This window comes from Oncorhynchus clarkii, chromosome 30 (assembly GCF_045791955.1).
Source record: "Oncorhynchus clarkii lewisi isolate Uvic-CL-2024 chromosome 30, UVic_Ocla_1.0, whole genome shotgun sequence".
Classification (NCBI taxonomy): Eukaryota; Metazoa; Chordata; class Actinopteri; order Salmoniformes; family Salmonidae; genus Oncorhynchus; species Oncorhynchus clarkii.
The window spans coordinates 29,358,759-29,384,707 of NC_092176.1; the positions used below are offsets into that span (position 1 = coordinate 29,358,759).

A 25,949-nucleotide genomic window follows, 5' to 3' on the forward strand; every position below is an offset into this window, starting at 1 on the left:
GGTGAACCTTCGCCCCAGTCGGAGGTCCTGAGCGCTCTGGAGCAGGTTTTCATCAAGGATCTCTCTGTACTTTGCACCGTTCATCTTTCCCTCAATCCTGACTAGTCACCCTGTCTCTGCCGCTGAAAAACATCCCCACAGCATGCTGCTGCCACCAACATGCTTCACCATAAGGATGGTGCAAGGTGTCCTCCAGACGTGATGCTTGGCATTCAGGCCAAAGAGTTCAATCTTGGTTTTATCAGAACAGAGAACCTTGTTTCATATGGTCGGAGAATCCTTTAGGTGCCTTTTGGCAAACTCCAAGAGGGCTGTCATGTGCGTTTTACAAAAGAGTGGCTTCCATCTGGCCACTCTACCATAAAAGCCTGATTTGATTGGTGGAGTGCTGAAGAGATGGTTGTCCTTCTGGAAGATTCTCCCATCTCCACAGAGCAACTCTGGAGCTCTGTCAGAGTAACCATTGGGTTCTTGGTCACCTCCCTGACCTAGATCTTTCTCCCCCGATTTTTCAGTTTGGCCGGGCGGCCAGTTCTAGGTAGAGTCTTTGTGGTTCCAAACTTCTTCCATTTAAGAATGATGGAGGCCACTGTGTTCTTGGGGGACCTTCAATGCTGCAGAAATGTTTTGGTACCCTTCCCCAGACCTGTGCCGTGACCCAATTCTGTCACGGGGCTCTACAGACAACTCCTACCTCATGGTTGACTTGTTTTGCTCTGACATGCACTGTCAACTGTGGGACCTTATATAGACAGGTGTGTGCCTTTCCAAATTATGTCCAATCAATTGAAATTACCACATGTGGACTCCAACTTGTAGAAACATCTCAAGGATGATCAATGGAAACAGGACATACCTGAGCTCAATTTTGAGTCTCATAGCAACGGGTCTGAATACTTGTGTATGGTCTATTTTTTATTTTAATACATTCGCAAACATTCTAAAAACCTGTTTTTGCTTTGTCATTATGGGATATTGTGTGTAGATTGACGAGGAAAAACATGTACTTAATTTTAGAATAAGGCTGTAATGTAAACAAAATTTGGAAAAAGTGAAAGGTTCTGAATACTTTCCGAATAAACTGTTTATAGAAAATGTTGACACCCCTTAATTTGTGGATTTGGCCATTTCAGCCACACCCATTGCTGACAGGTGTATAAAATCAAGCACACAGCCATGCAATCTCTGTAGCCAAACATTGGCAGTAGAATGGCCTTAGTGAAGAGCTGTGACTTTCAACGTGGCACTGTCATAGGATGCCACCCTTCCAACAAGTCAGTTCGTCAAATTTCTGCCCTACTCGAGCTGCCTCGGTCAACTGTAAGTGCTGTTATTGTGTGGAAACATTTAAGAGCAACAATGGCCACGAAGCGGTAAGCCACACAAGTGTACAGAATGGGTGTAGACACTCATTACGATTTCCAAACTGCCTCTGGAAGCAACATCAGCACAATAAATGTTAGTCGGGAGCTTCATGAAATAGGTTTCCATGGCATAGCAGCCGGACATAAGCCTAAGCTCATCATGCGCACTGCGAAGCGTCAGCTGGAGTGGTGTAAAGCTCGCCAACATTGGACTCTGGAGTGATGAATCACACTTCATCTGGCAGTCCGACGGACAAATCTAGTTTTGGCGAATGCCAGGAGAACGCCACCTGCCCCAATGCATAGTGCCAACTGTAAAGTTTGGTGGAGAAGGAAAATTGGTCTGAGACTGTTTTTCATGGTTCTGGCTAAGCCCCTTAGGGAAATCTTTGGCTGAATGGAAGTCCCCGCAGCAATGTTCCAACATCTAGTGGAAAGCCTTTCCAGAAGAGTGGAGGGTGTTTTTGCAGCAAAGGGGGACCAACTCCATATTAATGCCTATAATTTTGGAATGAGATGTTGCACTGGGCCTTTTAAGTAAAGAATAAAAACAGACATTTAAGCATTCAATAATTATTCCACAGTTTTATTTAAAGAATAAAATCCTGCATCAATATTTTAAGACAAACCTAAGATCTCTTTTAAATTTTAAAATCATTGTTCTTTTTTGAAACCATCACAAAAAAGAAACAAGTACAATTTTGTCATTTAAAATGTTTTACTGTACACAGCAGAATATACCATTTCTTGCAAACTGAACACCCCTGATACCTCAAACTATACACACAATTATTTAAATTCATCTAGAGATATGCAAAACTACCGAGTTCGTTAATGATATTTTCTGGTCAAATATGACAGTCCGGTTTCTCTGCCATGCGCCCCTGTAATTACCATGTGTCTGAAGCACAGTAAATGGTATCTTCAATGTGACGTCATGCCTTTAGAACAGTCCATTTCAGGGGAGGTCAATTTCTTTATTTAGTTTGTACAAGATTCCAGTAAATGTGGCACTTTGTCCTCCTTTCTGCAAACATAAAACAGAATAAACTAATGGGGAAGTCAGAAAAAAAAAAGAGCTCGCCAGAGTCCCTCAGTGACAAACATGTTTACTAATTAATTCAGCAGAAACCGACCGACTTACATTATGGTAAAGCAATGCCACCAAACGTAAGATGCTAGACTATTCCTGCATTATGGACATCTCTAAACACACAGGACAATAAGAAATAAACGTCTATAAAAAGGTATTTCATTTGAAAAGATATGTTTCATTCAGCCTTTGGGCTATTCAATTACTTATGACCTACATATCATAAGACAAAAGTAATGTTTGATGTACAATGCCTTAACTGTGTTCCGTGGTTTTTTCTTTCTTTTGTTGCATATTGCAATAATAACAGTACATGCCATTTTAATGACACATTCCATGTTTACTGGTCTAATCAGAGGAGGGTATGGTTGCAAAATTCTAATTTACCAAAAGTTTGAGTTTTCCAGAAATCCTAGTTAGAGGATTCCGGATTTCCTGCTCATTCAGGGAATATGCCAACCGGGATTTCTGGGTATGACAATGTAGCCCAGTGGCCCAAGAGGACACTGTATATTCAGTATAGTGGGTGTATACGATCTTATTCCACCCCAGTAAATTACTCACTGCGGCCAAGTAACAGTTGCAAAAGAAAATGTTGTAATCAAAAGCCAAATAAATACACCTGCATGACACAGAGTATCAGAAATCTGAAGCTCAATTAGAATAGTTTGAGACAGTACCATGACTAGAAAGGACATTTCGTTAAGTTAGAGAGAACCCAAACCATCCATGATTTAAATGCTGTAAAGAGTGATCTTATCACTCAGTAAATATTGAATCCACCAAAAGGTCCACGACAGCAGATCCATCACACTGCTTTATGTAATGACAATAACATCAATAAATAAGATGAGAAATCTTTTCCAACCCTTTTCTACCAAAATCCCCAAGCCAAACCTATTCATACAACCTAATCATAACCACCAACCTCATTGGAATGAGGAAACAAAATAGGGTGCCCAGCCCCTCTAAAGAATCTAGGTTAAAAACCTGTATATCATCTGTTTTTTTATAAAAGCTGTCAGTTATGTTTGTTGAGTAACCATCGACCCATGATAGAATCTGCACTTGTTTAAATTGATCACGTCAAATACAGCATCAAGAAATTACGCCCCTGTACTGTCCATTGCGAGCATACATAACACCAAAAACAACAGACCCCTTTATGGGTTAAGATCACAGTTACGGTTAGTTAAAATAAAAAAAGTTGACAATGATGATTCAATTCTGCCTCTTTTGTAACCAGTATTCAGCCAAATAACTGAAAATAACTGCCATCCCCAAACCATTGCACCATGGAGCCATCTACTTAGCATCAATTGAAAAAGCCTCTCAAAATAACAATCAATGCACTTTCACTGAAAGAAGCTGGAAACTAATAGGCTAATCACTGCTAATGCAAACCAAGTAAGCAACCACCTTTCACTAGTTACAACGCTCAATTGAAGTAGCAGCCCGTAATCAACAGCAATAGGAAGGAGGAACAGGATAAATTATTGATTTAACAGCAACTATTTTCCAAAGTGTTTAAGCTACTCAAAAATATGGCTTGTATTTGTTTTTAACTGTTCCAAAAACAAAAGTTAAATTGAAAGTAGGAATCAGACGTCAAACCAGAGGTCACATGATTGATAATGACTAGCACATTTTAAACTAAACCAAAAACATCCACGGAAGAGACTACTTTTCACTTCAACCACAGCCATAACCGTGGTGTTACAATGAGCAAGAAATCTGTACAAGTAAGGCAGCTTGTTTTAACTAGATTAGTCAAAGCTAGCACAAGTGCTGCCCCATGGTGCATTGGAGAGTCAAGCAGACTGTAAGCATGTAAATCATTGAGAATACTCTTTTACTCATCTGTTAAGACTACAGGTTTCATGGTCATACAGAAGCTCTCTGGGCTGAACTAACCTACATGTATTTAATGGAAAAAATGCACAGGCTTGAACATGCCTGGGTCGTATTCATTAGGCACCAAACAGAAGAAAACAGACTGAAAGATGGAGGGACTACCTTACCATGTCCAATAAGAACGACTTGTTTTTTTCCGATGGCAAAGCACTATGTCATGGTATGCACTAATGAATACGACCCTTCTGTGCATTCCAAAATGTTGCTGTACCCATATGACACTGCAGTTCACGGCTTCCAAACTGCTGGTCTTAGTGGCATATCGATCAATGTTGTATAGCAGCAATACAACTTATTCATCTTCATATTCTAACAACGCATTGACAACACTAATTTACCAAAACCGTTACGGGACCGGAAGGACCAATAACTTAAAATATGGTCATAAAACCCAAGTGAAATTCACTTCTCAGTTTGCTGTTGTTTTGCAAGCACTTCTTCCATCGCTTGCACTTAATCTCAGAACGCTGACTTCAAGATGATACAAAAAAAAAAGTCTGGTGTCCCGTCCCCCCAAAAGCAGCCTTGAGAAATCCATAGCCACGCATGTACAGTTACAGTATAGGAATGTAGCGTGTGTTCTGCAGTTCCAGTTTGTGTAGGCTGTGTGGGGAGCTGTGTGTTTTGAAGTGGAGTAGGGAGAGTGAGGGCTCAGGGAGTTGTCACGCAGACACTCCCCATCACGAGGGGTTATATGTGTTGGTGGTGGTGTCTGTGGGAGGAGCCCCAACCAGTGCCAGAGGAAGGGGAACGCTGGGTTGTGTCCCAAATGGCAGTCTTATAGTGTCCCACAGGGATCGGGTAAAAAGTAGTGCACCATGTAGGGAATAGGGTGCCATTTGGTACGTAGCCTCTGGGGTGTTGGGATGGGCAGCTGTCAGTGCACTCTTATGGGAATAATGCAGCCATCGGTTGCATCAGTGATGCTCTCTTTTTCTTACTCGCTCAGACAGAGGGACAGACAGATGGCTTCTGGGACTGGGGGCCTGGCAGGTCAGGGCTCAAATGGGCATCAGCCGAGTGGTGTTAAACAGGAGTGGGTTCAGTTCCTCTGCATGCACAGCCCTGTGGAGAGAGGGCTCTGAGGCACTCCGCTCAATTTTTGGTAACAGGTCCTGAACCTGCTCAATGCCTAACATGATCTGAGGAGAAACAAAGTAAACATTGTAGAATTGGAAAGATACTCACATTCGAACCAAGGAGGTGATAAAACAAAAACAAAACAAAAAGAGAACTGTATGTAAAGAGGAAAATACCCCGTTGTTGACTGTAAATGCTTTGGCAGTGCTCTCTCACCTGTGGAAAGAGGGGCCTCTCATCACGTTTGAACTTCAGGCAGTCAATGATGAGCCTCTTCATTGATTTGGGTGAGCTACTGGACAGCAAACTGAGGTCTGGAGACAAATAGCCTCGCCCAACCATAAAGAGTATCTGAGAGGAAAGACAGGTTGGTAAATGTATGTCTCTTGTTGGGAATAGAATATACAACAGTATCAGTTCTTATGTACGAGACGTTTGAATGTGAATGATCTTAAATAGCATACATGTCAGCTGCACCCTTCAGATCTGTATTAAGAGGTAAACCGTTCCCATCCTCCTCTCGGTAGTCTCATTTTATATTTATGTTTTATTGTAAAATTATAACAATTTCATTGCCATTATATTAATTTCACCTGGTCTCTGTTGTTGATCTGGGAATAAGGCAGAGTCCCTGACATCAGCTCAAACAGAACCACCCCGTAGCCATACACGTCTGACTGAAACGTATAAGGGTTGGTGTCCTGCATCCGGATCACCTCAGGAGCCTAAAAACAGAAAACGCACACATATCGTTGGACAGCTGATTCAAGCACAAACATTTTATTTGATCTGTTCCATGAAGATTAATTCAAGACTAAGACTTTTTCCATTTGCCTGGCTACCCAGTTTCTCCTCTGCAATGATTCTGGATTGGAGTACATCCCTGACTCTTCAACGAATGCGAACACATTCGGGCTGTCTGACTGGACCAGGAACCAATGGGTTGGGTTGGGCCAGAGCCGGAACACACGTGGGTAAAGCGGCAGTTTGAAAATTTTTCATTGGCTTTAATACTCTGATTGGTTTGAGACTATTAGATACCCATAGACTTATAGTCATTGCGCCAACGCTAGTTAGCAACTCTCCTCAAACTGCACACAGAGAAATACAAATTGTATTCACAAGTTCAGGAAATTCAGTTAATGTCATGTTTTGTGTACTTGCCAAGATACCTCCGATTATAGCAACAACCCTAACTGTTATACTAACATAAACCTGAGACTGTCCTCTTAACAGTAGTTTTAAAACAGTCTTTCCCACAAATACATTTTGAAAATATTGCCCAACTGTCAGTATGCTTGTACTTAACAGAAAGCATCTCTCCCTTCACTTCATGTGCAAAGGGGAGAGGGAGAGGCAGCGAAACAGAGACAGGACAGAGACAGGGCAGTGACTTTCATTGCAGGAAGCAGGTTAATCCAGATTCATACACATTGACAGATGGAATGGAATTGCTTTTCCATTACTTTCCAAAAAAGTATGCATAATATGGTATTGACACTGGGAGGCTGCTCTTTGATCCCATGTACCATCTCCTGCTGTTGTGCAGGGCACTCCCCCATTCATAATAATACTTGTTAAATGAATTGTTTAAAAAAGTAAATCCACTTTGTATGGCCTTGTTCGCGAGTGTCAGTGGTACGTTTTTGGGGTCACGACGAAAATATTAATACATTCTAATAATATCTAAACAGTTAACTAGAAGGTACAAGATATGTTTTGGTTACTAGTTTGTTCTCCATCATATTTTATAGGCTAGGCCCACCTGCTGCTGAAACGTCTGACTGACTCCTTGAGCAACGGCCCACTCAAACGAGCAAACAAACGAGCTGAAGTGTCATTCCGATCCTGGTGGATATGTAGATTTTTTTATTTGACTGACAAAATCTTTAAACTGTGCCTAAATATATTAAATTAATTTCCATGACCTTTCCAAAACTTTTAGGATGTTATAATTTTCCAAACCTTTTTCAGGCCTGGAAAACACCATGTCATGACTTTTCTAGGATTTTCATGACCGTTGGAACCCTGGTTAATGCACATTACAGTTGAACAAAAATTTGTTTTAGAACCCCAACAAATCTGCAGGAACAATGTTCAGCCTAATCACCGAAATTATAGACATAAATCAAAATTGCTTCGGTAAGAGGGCAATGTCGGTGTCTAATTCTCAGTTAATTGTCCCAGCTCTAGTTACTGTTGTCTTAAATTGTGAAGACCACTTTTCTCTCTCTGCAACAGCTCGACTTAAACATGCACAAAACGAGCACATGCAGATAGATAAGCTCTGTAACATCTTGAAAGTGTGCCTCAAGAATGATTATTTGTAAAAAAAATAATAATAAAAAATAAATAAATAAAAAAATTATATATGCGTTGTATTTTTTAAGACCTTTGAAAACTGAATTGAAGACATTGTAAGACTTAAGGCCTTTAAATCAGATTCATTTAATTAAGACAAACACTTTAAGGACCCGCAGACACCCTGTTTAAGATGTTACATCTGCGGTCTTATACTGAAAGATTAATCACGCATGAAAAATACAACCCCTCTAAACTCTCCAGGAAAACTCAGACATTACAAATCACATTGCTAAATGTAGTTTGACAGTTGATGTGAAATGATGCTACCCCCACTATCAGCCAGTGATATCTAGGATGTATTCCTAGACACCAAATGGAAGAAAAAGGCCTGAAACGGACTGCCTGAACTTGTTCAATGAGACACTGTGCTGTAAATTAATGCAACCCAGGGGTGCAAGAAACTTACCATCCACAGAATGGAACCGCTAGGCTGTTCTACCTGCTCAGAGCCACTCCATCGAGACTTCACTGTGGCCAGCCCAAAGTCCCCGATCTTCACAGTCCAGCCCTCATGGAGGAAGATGTCTGACAACAGAGCTCAGGAACATGGCAGCAGGTAGGTAGGTATATACATTTGGAAAATAAAAATCACACTGATGATTTTAATACAACCTTCAAAATGACTAAATAGACTTGAAATTGATAGCATTCTACAAAAGTGATCTAGATTTGGACACAAGCTTTGGCCTCAAGTGATACTGGTGGTGGGCATCTTTCTCTGACAAACATTTGATACATTTTGTTTCATTTTGACAAATACGATAAGTTGATACATTTGTTCTAATTAATCTCCATGAATGTTTGATTTTCCAGAAATAATGTGTTTTAAAGGCTACTTCGCATTTAAAAAGAGGAAGACGACAAGATACTCTGGCACAGTTTGAAGCTTAAAAAAAAAGAAAGTCTCACACCAAGCAATATAAGCACTAAACTCATGATGCAAAGATTTCACAACTGAACACATATTGACAGTCCATAAAAATATTAATATCAGTGGTGAACACAGCACTGAACACAGACAAAAAACACAAATAAATAGGGTGCTCAAAAATGCTTCTGTGGTCATTGATCATTGGCTTCTAACCAACCACATAGGCCTACACTAGAACTGACAGATCCTCACCAGCACACCACAAATCCAAACTCATGGCCCGTATTCATAAAGAGTCTTAGAGTAGGACTGCTGATCTAAGATCAGGTCCTCCCTATCCATATAATCTACACTGATTCAAATTATAAAAACGCAACATAGTAAAATCTTTTGAATTGTTATGAGTTACAGATCAAATAAGGAAATCAGTCAAATGAAATAAATGCATTAGTCCCTAATCTATGGATTTCACATGACTGGGAATACAGATATGCTTCTGTTGGTCACAAATACCTTAAAAAAAAAAAAGGTAGGGGCGTGGATCAGAAAACCAGTCAGTATCTGGTGTGACCACCATTTGACTAATGCAACATCTCCTTTGCATAGAGTTGATCAGGCTGTTGATTGCGGCCTTTGGAATGTTGTCCCATTCCCCTTCAATGGCTGTGCAAAGTTCCTGGATATTTGCAGGAACTGGAACACGCTGTCACACAGATCCAGAGCATCCCAAACATGCTCAATGTGTGACATGTCAGGCGAGTATGCCATGGAAGAACTGGGACATTTTCAGCTTCCAGGAATTGTATACAGATCCTTGTGACATGGGGCTGTGCATTATCATGCTGAAACATGAGGTGATGGCGGCGGATGAATGGCATGACAATAGGTGTCAGGATCGTGTCACGGTATCTCGGTGCATTCAAATTTCCATCGATAAAATACAATTGTGTTCGTAACCCTAACCCCACCATGGGGCACTCTGTTCACAACAGCAAACCGTTCGCCCACACATGGTCTGCAGTTGTGAGGCCGGTTGGACGTACCGGCAAATTCTCTAAAACAATGTTGTGGTTGAGAAATTAAAAGTAAATTCTCTGGCAACAGCTCTGGTGGACATTACTGCAGTCAGCATGCCAATTGCACGCTCCCTCAAAATATGAGACCTCTGTCATTGTGACGTGTGACAAAAGCTGCACATTTTACAGTGTCCTTTTAATTGTCCCCAGCACAGGGTGCACCTGTATAATCAGCTTGATATGCCACACCTGTTAGGTGGATGGATTATCTTGGCAAAGGAGAAATGTTCACTAACAGGGATGTAAACAAATTTATGCACAAAATTTGAGAGAAATAAGCTTTTTGTGCGTATGGGACATTTCTGGGCTCTTATTTCAGCTCATGAAACATGGGACCCTTTACATGTTGCATTGATATTTTTGTTCAGTGCAAATTCATCTTCAGAAGTAAAAGCCCAGCTCAAGAAAGGATACTGTTTGATTTCAGGTCTCGATGAATTATATTCTTGGCATGAAGATAACTGAAAAAAGAAAAAAGCCTGTGTTATTTCTAAATGTATACATAAAGTAAATACAAAAGCAGATAAGCTAAAAAAGAACATACTGCATGTTAATAATTTTCAAAAGCACCATGTGTTGTGATAGACAGTTGAACAAAGCTCATGAGGCATTTAAGTTATATTCTAAAAGAATCAATACAGTTGAAATCGGAAGTTTACATACACTTTGGTTAGTCATTAAAACTCGTTTTTCAACCACTCCACAAATCTCTTGTTAAGAAACTATAGTTTTGGCCAGTTGTTTAGGACATCTACTTTGTGCATGACACAAGTACATTTTCCAACAATTGTTTAAAGACAGATTATTTCACTTATTATTCACTGTATCACAATTCCAGTGGGTCAGAAGTTTACAAACACTAAGTTGACTGTGCCTTTAAACAGCTTGGAAAATTCCAGAAAATTATGTCATGGCTTTAGAAGCTTCTGATAGGCTAATTGACATCATTTGAGTCAATTGGAGGTGTATCTGCAGATGTATTTCAAGGCCTACCTTCAAACTCAGTGCCTCTTTGCTTGACATCATGAGAAAATCAAAAGAAATCAGCCAAGAAGAAAATTGTAGACCTCCACAAGTCTGGTTCATCCTTGGGAGCAATTTCCAAATGCCTGAAGGTACCACGTTCATCTGTACAAACAATAGTACGCAAGTATAAACACCATGGGACAACACAGCCGTCATACCGTTCAGGAAGGAGATGCGTTCGGTCTCCTAGAGATGACCGTATTTTGGTGCGAAAAGTGAAAATCAATCCCAGAACAACAGCAAAGGACCTTGTGAAGATGCTGGAGGAAACAGGTACAAAAGTATCTATAGCCACAGTAAAATGAGTCCAATATCAGCATAACCTGAAAGGACACTCAGCAAGGAAAAAGCCACTGCTCCAAAACCACCATAAAAATGTCAGACTACGGGTTGCAACTGCACATGGGGACAAAGATCATACTTTTTGGAGAAATGTCCTCTGGTCTGATGAAACAAGAATAGAACTGTTTGGCCATAATAACCATTGTTATTTTTGCAGGAAAAAAGGAGGCTTGCAAGCCGAAGAACACCATCCCAACCGTGAAGCACGTGGGTGGCAGCATCAGTTGTGAGGGTGCTTTGCTGCAGGAGGGATTGGTGCACTTCACAAAATAGATTGCATCACGAGGCAGGAAAATGATGTGGATATATTGAAGCAACATCTCATGACATCAGTCAGGAAGTTAAAGCTTGGTCGCAAATGGGTCTTCCAAATGGAAAATGACCCCAAGCACACTTCCAAAGTGGTGGCAAAATGGCTTAAGGAGGGCAAAGTCAAGGTATTGGAGTGTCCATCACAAAGCCCTGACCTCAATCCGGTAGAAGATTCGTGGCAGAACTGAAAAAGCGTGTACGAGCAAGGAGGCCTACAAGCCTGACCCAGTTACACCAGCTCTGTCAGGAGGAATGGGCCAAAATTTACCCAACTTATTGTGGGAAGCTTGTGCAAGGCTACCCGAAACGTTTGACCCAAGTTTAAATTGTTTAAGGCAAAGCTACCAAATACAGAGTGTATGTAAACTTCTGACCCAATGGGAATGTGATGAAATAAATAAATCATTCTCTACTATTATTCTGACATTTCACATTCTTGAAATAAATAAATAATTCTCTATTATTATTCTGACATTTCACATTCTTAAAATAAACTGGTGATCCTAACTGACCCAAGACACTGAATTTTTACTAGGATTAAATGTCAGGAATTGTGAAAAACTGAGTTGAAATGTATTTGGCTAAGGTGTATGTAAACTTCCAACTTCAACTGTATATCATGAATTTAAAATAAAAATGGATTGCCACTTTAATAACAGTGTTTAAAGTGAAATAGCTTACTCCATGCCCTGTGCTGTCTGCCTGGCAACGTCGATGCGGCGCATGGTTTCAAACTTGGTCTCGGAGACATGCAGATGACGGTACAGGCTGCTGCCCTCACACCACTGTGTGATGATGGCAAAGTTAGGCTTAGTCATAAAGCCCATAAACAGCAGAATGTTGACGTGGCGTGTCTTTCTGCAGGGGGACGACGACACACCAATATCAGTCACAACACACACTGCTATCAATATCTCACCCAAACTGCATGTTCCACAGTTTTAACAACAATACTCATGTTAACTCATGGTAGGTCAGTTTCAGTAAAAACAGCTACATAAATTGCAATACAGCACCATCATCAAGTAATGTGCCTTATATCAAGACCCCCCCAAAAAAACATGAATTAATTTGTCAATGTAAGAAGAGGGCAGGTACAATACTCACCTTAGGACTTGCATTTCATTTTTAAAAGCCTGCAGCTGCTCAGGTGTTGGCTCTGTCACTTTGAGGATCTTGATGGCCACATCTCCATGCCACTTTCCCTTGAAAACAGTCCCAAAGGACCCTGCACCTATCCTTTTCTGCATGGTGACTTCTCGAGAGTGGACCTCCCAGTAGTAACTTGAGTCTCTATAACCGCCACGGTGCTGAAACACACTTTTACTTAACACCATTTTCAACAACATCCCCATCACTAATTAACAAGGAGCACCAAGGGTTCAGTCTCGGAAAAATACCACTTTCTAAAAAAAGAAAAGATAATGACAGCATCTCCCAAAAAGACTGCAACAAATGATGCCAAGACCTTTTTTCACCCAGATGAGATCCTGATTCCATAGAAGGGTTTTAGTAGCGCCGGCAAATCTAAACTTTACTTACCACTTTCTTTTTGTCGTCAGATGAGGAGGGCTTGCGCTCTTTGTGCTCTGAGGGGGATTTAGGGGGTCTCCTGCCAGGGGAGTCCAGGGAGGGGGGGCTAGTGGAGGGTTTGGATGAGGGTTCAGGACCTGTAAATAACAGTATTCAAATGAGCAGATTATGAAACAAATGAGCAAGTGCAAAATAATCTCAAAGACATGAGTAAGGATGAAGAAATCAGATTTTAAATCTCACCCATTGTATTGTTTTGTATTTTTAACGCCTCCTAAAAAGGACAAACACATTGTCTAATATTAATGAAACATTCACAGACAGATGGCCACTGTGTGTGATGTATACTATTGTGGGGGTTGAGAAATAAGCAGAAGACACATTTCCATGGTTCACTGTAACAAATAGACTAATGAATTTGTTTTGTAAACCCTGTGTTGTAGGAGTGACTGTCTCACCTCTATGATGCTGACTCCGGCAGGGCCCACAGTGCTGACCATGTGGACGTTGGGGGTGGAGGTGGACCGATGCCTCTGTAGGGATGGTCCATCTCCAACTGGCTGGGGAAACAGGAAGGCAGAGGTCGGGGACAGAAGTCCATGCCTACAAGACACAAAGGGGCACAACAGAACAGGTTCGGTTCATTTCTGAAGAGTTACGGTTATCCATTTGAGGGGGCACCAATACCATATGGTTTCTGTGACTGCATCCAAAATGTCACACTATTCCCTTTAAAGTGCACTACTTCTGACCAGAGTCCTATGGGATAAGTAGTGCACTACTTCTGACCAGAGACCTATAGGATAAGTAGTGCACTATATAAGGCCCGCAGAGCATTTTCCTAAGACCAAAAATGTATAAAAATTCAGTCGGTGTCAACTTAAAAGGTACAATTTCAAAATTTGGCATTGCATCATCAGTTTCTCTCTTGTTATGTCAGTCACTCAATTAGGCTATGTAATTTAACCAGCCATCTAAACGTTTAGTAACCATGGTCAAATTATTTCATTTTGTTAGTCCCTCTCACTCAGACATATTCAAAACTGCAAACATTTCTCTACACCCTAGGGCAAAATGAGTAGAAATGCATGAAATGTGTTATAAAATGTCTAAATCTTCACTCCGCCCCATGGCAAAATGTGTAGAATTGCAGGACATTAACTCAAAAAATAATTATCCGCTGTCAAGAGGGGGGCCGCAAAACATGTTTTGCTTGTAAGGTGGGGGGGACCCTCCCAACAGAATGTCACTTAGGGCCCCCAAAAGGCTAGGGCCAGCTCTGACTGCATGTGTGGGTATGGGTATGCAGACCCACGAGTCACTGCGGTCTCTCATGAGTTCAGATTTCTTTGTGGCCCCCACCCCCATCAAAGTTGCCCATCCCTGATATAGGGAATAGGGTGTCCTTTGGGACGCATGTGACTATGGTTCAGATCCACTTACCCAGAAGAATCTGGGGTTAAGGCTATGTCGCTCTGGGATATGGAGTTGTCTGGCAACAGTATGGATATCTGAGGGTACTCATCTGTGCAGGGATTAGGTGTGAACCTGGAAATAAGGTACAGTACACACACAGAGGGTAAGCAGAAGGTAAAGAGCTGTTCCAGTCACACAATGCTAACAGTAAAACAAATATGAAGTGATATTGGTGACATTGCACAACAAAATGCATGGAGAACATTATGGGATTTGATTCTTTTAGTTTGTGACCAACTTTTTATTTCGTTCGGTCTTTTTGAAGGGCGGGGTGGGTGGGGTGGAACTACAGAAATTCAGCCGTGACAATATACTCATTTTGATTTGGCTAATGAAAAAGCAGCCTTTTGTACAAATGGTGCTCTATTTTATGAGTGCGCTTTTGGAGCAGGTGTGTTTCTTGAGTCATCGCTATATCAACATGGTTTCTTATTAGGATATCAAGAAATCTGGAACATTTATTAAAGGACAGTTTGGGCCTTTCAAATGCCAAGACAAAATAGCTAGCATTGCCTTTTATCTTTAATGTTAGTAAGCCCATGGATGTGAAACAAAAAATGCTGGATCCACAAGGAAACCCACACATGTGAACCACTCTAAATGACCCCTAAATGACCCTCAATTTGTATTAAGCATGCATGTGCTCTATGTAAAAAGAAAAATGTTTTAAAAAGACAGGGGGGGGGGGGGGGTGTATGTGCAAGAAATGTAGTCTAATCTAGATCTTCACAATAATTAATCATGACCTGTAGGCCAAGTCGTCCCTGGGAGATAAATTCAGCAGCGTAAACAGAGGGGGACAGCCATCTAGCCTAAACAGTTTAGCCCAAAGGGATGAAATGCTCTATAGCCCCACAAGGAAGCAACCCGTGTAAATGTTACCACACTATTGACTCATACAATCTAGAACAGTATCCCCGTTCCGTCTCCATGTCTTCGACCAGGGCTCTAAAGTACAACCCTTTGGATTGCATATGGGGCGGCAGGGGAGCCTAGTGGGTAGAGCGTTGGACTAGTAACCGAAAGGTTGCAAGTTCAAATCCCCGAGCTGACAAGGTACAAATCTGTCGTTCTGCCCCTGAACAGGCAGTTAACCCACTGTTCCTAGGCCGTCATTGAAAATAAGAATTTGTTCTTAACTGAGTTTTAAATAAAGGTTTCAAAAAACGTTTTTTTAAATAAATAATAATATGCTCCTAGATATTTTGCTGTGTGACATTACATATTATTTTGGGAGCACCAGTGAGACAAAACATCCAGAGAATTGCTGTAATGATAGGGTGCAGATGTTTCCAAGTCCCCTAGAGAAAAAAGCAAGCACAGATTAATTTGTTTAATCCAAAGCCTACATGTAAAGAATAATAAAGCCCGCTTCAGTGATTTGTATTTCTTGCAACTTTCTGAAGAAGTCATGGCATGTGAATGCCTGCGTCTACCACCGTGTCGGCTAAACGTATTTTTCAAGGCTTCCCCCAAAAAACTTGGGGAATGATATGATATCATGATTTGTATCAATCGGGTGGTCTTTTGTTTTGCAAACTCTATTCCACATGCAGTACAGAAACACCGCCAGCCAAACACCAGTCTCTTGAGGTGCGTAATTGAAATTTAAGGGCAACTATACCTGCCAAATTATTTTATTGTGGTCTGCTGATGTGGTTTAATCATTGTTATCCAAATGTTGTTTGATATAAAGAGTGAGATTTTTAAGCATGAAAACCAGAAGGGGGAAGAAAAAAAGGGGAAATCCAAAACGTTTGTTTCTCGTGTTGTTATGGCGAACAAATGTATTGACTGGTAAGAATTCTGAGTGGCTGGTAGTTATTTTCATATAACTGCCACAGTGGTTGATGGACCAAAAAGTTGGTTTATGAACAGGGCCTAAAAACTATCACGAGTCGTTCCCAAACCACTCATGGGCATTTGTTTACACCTTGTTCAGTCAGGTTTCCCCATTAGCTAACAACCTGGTTACTTTACCAGTACATCAAAACATTTGGGGGCACAAAAATAAAGGAAAAAGGTCAGCTTCTTTAGACCACTACTGATCATAGCAATGAATGAATGAGTGATCTCTTGCATGTCGTCACTCACAAACTTGGCGTGCTTAAAGAGACAGGGTAGAATTGTCTATGTAATGCATCTCACTAAGTTGTGCTTTTACACGATATAGAAAGCTAATATAAAAAATATATCTTCTGGCACTCCTAGATTTGTTGTGGGAAAACTAGTGCTACCAATGAAAAATGCTAATTTAGAACCCTGTCCTCGACAGACTCACCGTTTTGTCATAGTGTCCATGTCCACACACACAGTGGGAACTTTGCTGCTGCAGTGCTGGTGAAACTTGTAGCCACATGTCTGACATCTGAAGCCGTTGAACAGAAACTTGTGGCAGAAGTCACAATAGGCCAACTTGAAGAAGGTTTTCCGTACCTGCAATAAAAATGTGAAAGTATATTTGTCAGACATTTCAGTTGAAGAGAAAGTGAGGTGAGAGTTGTGACAAAGTAGTGGTAAGTCTGCTATACTAACCCACACAGTCTGTACATGTGTGCAGAAGGTGGTGGTGTTAACCACTTCTGGAAAAATAAGTGTTGCCTTACAATACACAAATGCAAAGGTGAAACATTTACAAGAGCTACTTACAAAGTTATGCATGGCGAGAGGGACATCATCCAACACATCTACAAGCAGCTCTTCTCCTACCAGCGGGGTGATGTCAGTGTTCCAATCAGTTAGTCTCTTGCGACTGTGGGGGAGAGAGGGGAGGGTCAGATTAAAAAAAGACCAATGATATCAAATAAGAAAAAATCGAAATCAGAAAACTGTATTACCATGAAAGAAATGTTGCCAGAAATGTATCTTGGGGTTAAGACGCATCAACAATGAACCACTTACAGATTATTTCGTAAACAGACACTGCTATGAACCTTTTACTTATTGAACTGTACACACACCTTGCCAGATCAGACAAGAAATATGCTTAAAAATGGAGATGGTGCAAAACAAGATATTAAAATGGGCTAGGGCAGACACGTACCCCTCTAGGAGTCGAAACACTGCGCAACAGTCCTGGCTCAGGCCCCTCACTTTAAGGGCTTTATCCAAACTGTCATAAACAGTCTGGCCAGGGCGAACATTCACCTGCAGACACAAACAGTAGGGAGTTTCATGTAGTTTAGCAATTTCAAGTAGGGTGTGCAAGTGGCTTGTTGTGTCAGAGAAAGATTACTTTCACATAATAAAATACAGCACCAACTTCATTTACAGTTATGAAATTGTGTGAGTTACATATTCACAGTGAATTATTTGGATCTCTATGGTAAATCATGTGTTTTCTCATGTTTGAGAAACATGATAAGAAATAGATTGGAACTGGGCCTTAGGCACCAGCTGGGACAACACCAACTGTCTGCTAGGAGTTAGTCATTGATGCAGTCGTGAATCATTAGTGTTGAAAATAATTAAATTTTTCGTGTAATATAAATGCCCAAAAGATTATTGTGAAAGTCTTACCACAGTCCTCTGTTTATTGGGGAGGTAGACACGGATGGTGCCGCCACCTCGGGGCACATCCTCTGGACTGGTCTCACCAGAGGAGGAGCAAGAGGAGGAGTTGGAGGACATGATGAAAGGCAGGAGGAGCAGGGGAGGCAGCACTGAGATGCTTCAACCGCAGGCGAACTTCATGCACTGGGGATCCGAGGGAGTGAGCCCTTACCTGGAACAGACAGTGCTACGAATTAGCTACGATCCATCTGAATTCAATCAAACGAGTGAGACAAATGTGCCCACAATTATGAACATAGATTGACTAAGTATGTTGCAACTTGCAAGGATTATACAACATTGTGTAAACTAGGTAAATAACTGCTAAATAAACAGAAGAGGCCTCATTTTTACAACTCCAAAAATAGCTTATCACAGTAAAAACAGTCTAAAAAGGGTTGCTTGTACCAAACAGCTGAGTTGGTGTAGGTTGTCAATGACTCGAACAAATGTTATTTATCATGGATGATTACTACTTTGACACTAACTAGTTAAACTTACTAACCAGCTAGCTAACTTCATAGGCAACTTTACGTAGCCTAGACATTGCTAGTTAACGTTCATTACTACAGCAGGTCTCGCTGCACTTTGACTCACAGCTAGACATTTAACGTTAATGTGCACGCGAAATTGCATTATTGCTGTCAAGTACCGTAGGAGCCTTGTTGGCTTTGTAAAGCTACAAATGTTATAGCTAAAGTCGTTGGCAAGGTAATTACGTAGCTATCCTAGCTTAGCATATAGTAATGATATGACTGTTTAGCAATATGACATTTCCACATTTTGGAAGCCATATTTCTCTCAGCATAACTACCACTGAGGCTTGCAATTCGTTTATATTATTTTGACGGAATGAAAATACCGCGTCAACGAGGCTGTTATAAATAGTTTCTTAATTCCTGTCAGGTGTTTTTTTCACGTTCGAGTGCTTTCATGAGGCGGAAAGGGATTAGCTAGCTAGCGCGTTAGGTTGCTACTTTTGCTGTCTGATACTATCAAGTAACGAAAAGCTTCTTTCACTCTAATTTACGTAATAACATAAGCAACTGCTTAATTCATAATCGGCAATTCAGTACCATTGCCAAACGAGTCATTCATAAACAACTAACCGCAAATTTGGTTTTGGAATAGTCTTACCTGAAGGAGCCATCTTGAATGCTCCTCATCAGAAGTAGAATCTCTTGGAAAGCGGAACACCTCCGTGATGCGCGCTCCCTATTGGTCAATTCTCACATGTACACTCGCTCATTGGATAACATAATATAACAATGGGGCGGGTGTTACAAGTAAACATGATAAAAAAATATAAAAAAAGTTAACATTCTACAAACTTATGTCAAAGTAAACTACAGACAAACGACGTGGATATGATTCAGTTGACCTATTAAATATCCGGGGGGAACATTACATCTGAATCTACCATATTAAATGGCACATCCATAACTATTAATTTTAAATAGCTACATGCAATAAATGGTGGTTGGGCCTCATTCTGTGATAAAGCAAATGTACAGTATGTATGATCCTGTTTTTTTTTGCAGTAAAGTGATTTGTATCATATGAGCAAGTAAAAACAAGATTACAACCTGGGACTGCTTTTATTTTCACATGTTGATCATCTCTTCGCAAGTCACTAGCTCAGATACAGTACATATTTATTTAACTAGGCAAGTCAGTTAAGAACAAATGCGTATTTACCATGCTGGGCCAATTGTGCACCGCCCAATGGGACTCCCAATCACGGCTGGATGTGATGCAGCCTGGATTTGAACCAGAGACTGCAGTGACCCCTTTTGCACTGAGATGCAGTGCCTTAGACCGCTGCGCCAATCAGGAGCCCAAATGTGTGTTTTTCTTGAACATTTCTTGTGGTTATTATTGCCAATAATTTTGTTGACAGAACTCATTGTATTAAATATAAACAAATTATTAAAAATATTGAAATGCTGTTATCTTTGTCATTCTCTGGAAAGTTTACCATGGCTATACAATTAAGAAAAGTTGACTAAAGCAAACAGACATGCCTACTAGGCATGACAAAGAAACATGCAGTTTAACACCATATTAACATGAAATACAAATCCGAGGAATGATGTGTAAAACTTAACACAGCATTATGCAACTATGTGGTTGGGCTGCTTTTGCCAGGAGCGGTCCATAAAAGGGGCATACTGGTTGAGGCTACTCCACGCTGAGAAACTTCCTCTTTTTGGCAGTGTGTGTGTACGAGTGGTGGCGCCATTCAACGTCCGCGGTAGCCTCATTCTCCAGGGTACCAAGCTTGATCATGTACACTACAGACGGAAAACCAGTTGTTAAAGCACTAGTTTTTAATATAACAATTATAATGATGTGTGTACATCATCAACACACACAAGAGGAAGATACACAAATGGTATATGGGCTGCAGTGCAAGAAAGGGTAAAACTGCAATTAATACAAAATTCCACCTTGTAAAAAAAAACTCCTTTGATGTTGCTAATGATGAGAAAGGGAAAACATTGCACTTACATTTCATTTCAAATCTGGGCCCAACTTCTGACAACTCAACGTTCTTGTGGTCCGTTTTCTTGTAAGTGTGATGTCTGCAATGAAAATAGGTCCTTACTTTAAGTGAACAAGTCTGAGTCTAGAAAATTAAATCAGAAAAACACAAGGTACATTTAAATAGCTCAACCAAAGCATCCCTCTACTCACCTGAAAGATATAAAATCCTCCTGGTTGGCAAATGTGATAACTCGTCTACTGTCCTCTTTAGGCACTGGGAACAAATACTTGAGGATATTGGAAACCTGATTGAGATTTACTTAGTCAGTGTCAAACATTTGCATACATTACTCAAAGAATAAGTCTAAACATTTATTAAGAATTGTTAAGTGTCAAGCCTCACCCTCTGGCCAAGTCGTGAGGAGAAGTTGTGAAAGATGAGGTGGGGGTAGGCCTCAGACATGGTTTCAATGTCCGGCACATCATGTCTCATTACCACATTGTAAAGGGTGAAGTATGCAGTTGGTCCAAAAGGTAGGTGGCACACCACCAGGCCATCTATTAATACCACAGGCAATACAAAAGTAGTTATTTTAAGGTTACCTCAATGAAGTGTTTTTATACTTGGAAATAGTCATTATAGTCTACCCAGATCCATTTGTGCACTCTTGCCTACACTATTGCTGTTCTTGTGAAGCCAAACATGTCAAGGAGTGACAAGGAAATAGCACAAACAGACTGGATAATTACAACCTCTGTTCGCATTAAACAAACACCTAATATTATTAAGCCTAGAGAAATAATAGTGCAGGGCTATGATACTTAATTGAGAGGATTTGGTGTTGGTTATGGATGGGCTTACCTGGCTGTCCTCTGGTTTCATGAACAATGACCAGGTCTGTAACATTGTTGGCTTTACAGGCTTGTACCAGAGCATTGATCTCATGACCTCCCCTGTTCATACGCTGAGCCCCTGGAAAGATCAGCTTCACCTCCTGTCAACAGCAAAAGTTACACATCAGGCACAATTGAGGAGATGTCATTACTGTAAACCTACTTTGTGTTAGAGATTGGGCAGAAGACAGACATTTAACAAGAAGGCATCTTTCAATTAACCTTTCTATGATTCCTTAATCCTTTCTCCAAAGCCTTTTTAGAAGGAGGCGAGTAAAGAGGATGCAAGGAATCAAGGAAAGACAAATTGAGATAGGGCCAATATCTTGAGACATATAATGGGGACAGACTTTGACAAACATCTTGAGTCGAGAGCTGGGGTCTCTTGACGTTGTGACCATGACCTTTGGATCCTCCACTCCAGCCCATTTATATTCATCATCCATGTGAGAGCTGACACCTGCACACACAGAGAAGGTCCCAGTCAGTCACTGGTTTGCTCGTTGTCATGAGCGATATAATATTAACAGTGTATGTGCAGATGCAGAACCTGATGTGTGGAAAAAAACAGAATTATATGGAGAATGTCATTCTATTTCTATGGAACAAACCTTCCGCTCCCTCATCATCATACTCCAGCAATTTCTGTAACTGTACTGCTTCTCTGCGAACCTCCGTAGGGATGAGACGATTGTCTGCGGAAAAAAAAAGAAGAGTCAAAGTCTCGGAACTAACTAACGTTACCCAAAATGTCACTTGTTTTCAAGGCCATGCCTATTGCCATCCTAAAAAGTATCAAAACATTTCAAATTGTTCATAATTCACCCAATCTTCTGAATTACATGCAATCCTCACCATCAAGAGCAGATTTCAGCTTCTGTTTCTTCTCCTCAATCGTCCGCACTCTGTCCTCCTGGGCCTTCCTATACAGATACTCCCGTCTCAGTCTCGTCTCTCGGCGAAGCTACAATCAGACAAAAACACACCATGTACAGTTGAACGCTGGCTATATCATTCATTCATAAAACAGTATCATGGATTAAAGTTTTTTTAAATTAAAACACCAGGCATAAATCAACATAGTGGCTATCCATTAAACTCATGTAACATAAATAAAACCAACCAAGATCAGTCTAATAAAATCTTAAATACACAACAGTCCAAAATGTCCACTTGGCTGTGTTTGGCTAGCAAACTAGCTAGCTAGCTAACGCTAAGAAGCTAGCCAGCATGGTAACCTGGATCAGCAACGTTTAAACAGAGTCCGACATCAAAATATTTGTTTAATTTCTACACTGGAGTCAGAAATAATCTGATGTTTTAAGCAAATATGAGATTATTAAAAGCTAAACAAATGTTCAGTAAATTTACCATTGTGTTGCTTTGCTAACACTCACACGCATGGGAGGCTGTAAGGAAGACACCAACACTCTTTTTCATTGGATACGCCAACAGCCAATGGCAGTGAGCAAAACGGTCTAGCTAGATGACACGTTCGCGCGATCGAAAAATAAAAGTCCCAGGTACGAAGAAACATAAGAAACATTGATTTAACCAAATAATGGAAATTCATTAGCATTTAACGTTCGCATATTTGAGTCATTAGCTGTTTTTTATTTTCACAGATATCAAGACAGCTTCCATTCACATTTCTAAATGTGTACTAAGCTATCCTATATTTGCCTATTAAACATTCACAATTTTTAATTATATGATTCAATGTGATTAAATCAACCCAACTATGCAAAAACAAGAAGAAGAAAACAAGCGCTCTCGCTATTAGGCTCGATATATTTGGTTGGCCATTTTCTGACATAACCCTCTCAGACACTGACATACACTGACAAAACCACCTTCTGCTCAGTTTTACCTCATATTTTGAACATTCAACATTCAACAACATAAATGATTCTACTGACTACAGTGTTGTTCTGGCTTGGAGGTAAGGTCCAGATATGCTTTAAAAAAAGTGCTTGAGACTTTTTTGTGTATTTGTTTTGAACATTTGCTGTTTTTGATCTGACCAAGGATAGATTTCAATAACCAAAGCTAAATGAAGGCATAGCAACAAAAAATTGTTTTACAGAGTGAATATTGTTTTGACTGAACTGATATTCAAAACTTTATTTAAGTGTTTGTTACAATGTTACAAAACACTGTCAGCTGTTTTAAAAATAGAAAAGTTAAAGATGACTCAAATAAACAATTAAATATACTTTATGAAACAATTTGGGATGCGTAACAAGTTTAATTCTACTGTCATTCACATGCTAACAGATCCTACCCCCAACCCACAAGACTGTTGAACAATTAATCAAATAGCCAACAGGACAATTTACATTGACACCCCCCCTCCCTTTGTTTTTACACTGCTGCTACTCCCTGTTTATTATCTATGCATAGTCACTTTATCCCTACCTACATGTACAAATTTACCTCGACTAACCTGTACCACCGCACATTGACTCGGTACCGGTACCGCCTTTATATAGCCTCGTTATTGTTATTTTATTGTGTTACTTTTTCTTACATTTTTTACTTTAGTTTATTTAGTAAATATTTTCTTAACTCTATTTCTTGAACTGCATTGTTGGTTAAGGGTTAAGGGCTTGTAAGTAAGTATTTCATGGTAAGGTCTTCCTACACCTGTTGTATTTGGCACATGTAACAAATTTGATTTGATTTGGTTGTGATATTTAAGACGGGAAATTCAAAATAACTTTTCTTGAACTGATGTCTTGATAGGTCTACGCCTACAAGTACAATTAGAAAATTAGCTATGTAGCTTACGAACGGTTTGGCCTACAAACTAATATGACCACTCCATGGACTCGTCTGAAGGTAACCAGTACCAGTTTAAATCCTTAAGAGTCTGTTGACGCACCTGTGCGTCAATCTAAGTAACATAATACAATAATCCTCATCAAAATCTGTTAATGTAAGCTAGCAATGTTTTTTTGCATGGGCTGAGTCTCAATCAGCATATATATAAGGCTCCACTCTGTTGATCTACGTGCGTGCACATGGGTGGAGTGGGATTTTTGGGGGCAGCGGACTCTTTTCGTTGCGTTCCAAGCAGAGAGGAAGTCTGCCTTGTGTAGTGTATATCCACTAGGGGCTTGGGGAGCCAGAATAGTTTACCAAGCTAGAGGGGCCGAGGGACTCTTTTTTACTGTAGCTAAAGACAACAATGCCTGTTTACAAATACTTGTAGCTAGCTAGTTAGTTACATGTCAGTCTAGCATTTTTGGCTCCCCACTCATTGCAGGCCAGCTGCTGCTACCAATTCCAGAGTGATGGCTGGGGACCCAAACACCAAGCCCTTATGTCTTTGTGGGATGCGTGGCATTCCCTCTGAGGGTAAACCTGATGCAACCATATCCAGTTAATAAACATTAAATACATGTGACTATATACATTTCTGAAAATTATACCAATATAGACATTGTAATGATATGCATAAAAGTGATCAAGCATCTTAGTAAGAGAATAAGGGCCTATGTCCAAAGCATATGCTACACAGTTGTTACAGTACATTGATAGCCTTCATATTCCTGTTCAATACTAATGGAAATGCTTATTTTATTCAAAGGGTCTTCTGGCCTTGATGACACTAAGATCTACAGCTACTGCCATTCAAGAACCAGAAGAATTTCAGAGAACTGCTTTGGGATCCTTGCTACAAGACGCAAGGATCCTATAGAAAGCTGAGACCATTGTGAAGGCCTGCAATGCCCTCCACAATTACCTGCACCACAGACACTAGACATTGACAACACAGTCATCAACACAGTACATCCACCCTATGTTTGTTGACCACTCCATAACCACTGGGGACCTGTGTCCAGGAGAGTGAAGACAGCTTCCTGGACCAAAAAACATGTAAATGTTGGGAGTCTGGATTGGAAAACGTGTTTACATACATTCTCTTATTCTGGTTGATGTCTGTCATGTTGAGCTACACAAAATGGTTTTCCTGTTCTTCTTATTCACACTTTACAAATCACAATAAAGACTACAATAATGACAGTCACTTCACCCTTGTTTTAGCTTTTCATATTCTTTGGAGGCTAGACCTTGTTATGTGTAGTGGCCTTTCAGTGGAGACCTTCCTGCTATAGTACATGGGTGAGATTGAGTGTCCAACTGTAGACAATAAGGACAGACCCCCCAAGACATTAACCTAATCTACAAAGTAGTACAAGTTTACTGAGTGATTGATTCAAAACAGTAATATTTTCTGAAACACAAGTGCAAATACATTTGCAGACCTTTTAGATATTTATTTACTATCTCAAGAGGAAAAGAGTGATAAGTAAAACACAGGGTAAAAGTGTGGTGAAAGGGGAAATAAGAGAAAAAACTAAGTAAACACCAGTAACAAGAATTATTTCCTCAGTCAATATAAAAAATAATGCAAAAAACCCCTGTAAATTACCCACCACCCTTACGTGTGAATAAGAAAAAAAGCACACAACACGTTTTTGGAGTGAGACGGAGGGCTCTGTATCACTCGAGAGCGGATGGGGCGGACACTGTACTGATTGATGGCCCTGTGAAAGTAC

General features: G+C 40.4%; 2 protein-coding genes across 3 annotated transcripts; both read right to left on the bottom strand.

Moving 5' to 3' along the window:
* Positions 1 to 1,921: 1,921 nt before the first annotated feature.
* On the bottom strand, positions 1,922 to 19,209 carry LOC139389247 (serine/threonine-protein kinase A-Raf-like). 2 transcript variants are annotated; one of them, XM_071135778.1, is made up of 16 exons: positions 19,141 to 19,209; positions 17,971 to 18,175; positions 17,495 to 17,598; positions 17,101 to 17,203; positions 16,733 to 16,887; positions 14,419 to 14,523; positions 13,434 to 13,578; positions 13,219 to 13,249; positions 12,985 to 13,112; positions 12,550 to 12,752; positions 12,124 to 12,300; positions 10,177 to 10,223; positions 8,222 to 8,340; positions 6,045 to 6,176; positions 5,668 to 5,802; positions 1,922 to 5,513 (listed from the first exon to the last, which is right to left on the bottom strand). In XM_071135778.1, the coding sequence occupies exons 2-16, from the start codon at positions 18,079 to 18,081 to the stop codon at positions 5,373 to 5,375; spliced, it is 1,836 nt and encodes a 611-aa protein (XP_070991879.1). In that variant the 5' UTR covers positions 18,082 to 18,175; positions 19,141 to 19,209; the 3' UTR covers positions 1,922 to 5,372. The 2 variants fall into 2 exon arrangements, with proteins under 2 accessions (XP_070991879.1, XP_070991880.1); XM_071135779.1 differs by lacking the exon at positions 14,419 to 14,523 and having other exon boundaries at positions 19,141 to 19,182.
* Positions 19,210 to 19,582: 373 nt separating this feature from the next.
* Positions 19,583 to 22,828, bottom strand: LOC139389713 (U3 small nucleolar ribonucleoprotein protein IMP4-like). Its single transcript, XM_071136617.1, has 9 exons — positions 22,756 to 22,828; positions 22,240 to 22,348; positions 21,996 to 22,079; positions 21,735 to 21,844; positions 21,353 to 21,485; positions 20,894 to 21,048; positions 20,701 to 20,795; positions 20,515 to 20,588; positions 19,583 to 20,297 (listed from the first exon to the last, which is right to left on the bottom strand). Exons 1-9 carry the CDS (start codon positions 22,756 to 22,758, stop codon positions 20,185 to 20,187), a joined length of 876 nt encoding a protein of 291 aa, XP_070992718.1. The 5' UTR covers positions 22,759 to 22,828; the 3' UTR covers positions 19,583 to 20,184.
* Between the last annotated feature and the right edge of the window lie 3,121 nt (positions 22,829 to 25,949).

Bases quoted from the DNA above. Each gene is read 5' to 3' on its own strand.
- LOC139389713 (XM_071136617.1), bottom strand. The intron at 22,080-22,239 runs GTGAGGATTGCA...TTTTTTCCGCAG, and splicing joins GCTGAAATCTGCTCTTGATG to ACAATCGTCTCATCCCTACG. The intron at 20,298-20,514 runs GTAAGTGCAATG...TTCCGTCTGTAG, and splicing joins GCCCAGATTTGAAATGAAAT to TGTACATGATCAAGCTTGGT.
- LOC139389247 (XM_071135778.1), bottom strand. From the start codon at position 18,081: ATGTCCTCCAACTCCTCCTCTTGCTCCTCCTCTGGTGAGACCAGTCCA. The intron at 12,753-12,984 runs GTAAGTAAAGTT...AGTGTGTTTCAG, and splicing joins CTGACGACAAAAAGAAAGTG to CACCGTGGCGGTTATAGAGA. The intron at 6,177-8,221 runs GTAAGTTTCTTG...TTCTGTTTTTAG, and splicing joins GCGGTTCCATTCTGTGGATG to GCTCCTGAGGTGATCCGGAT.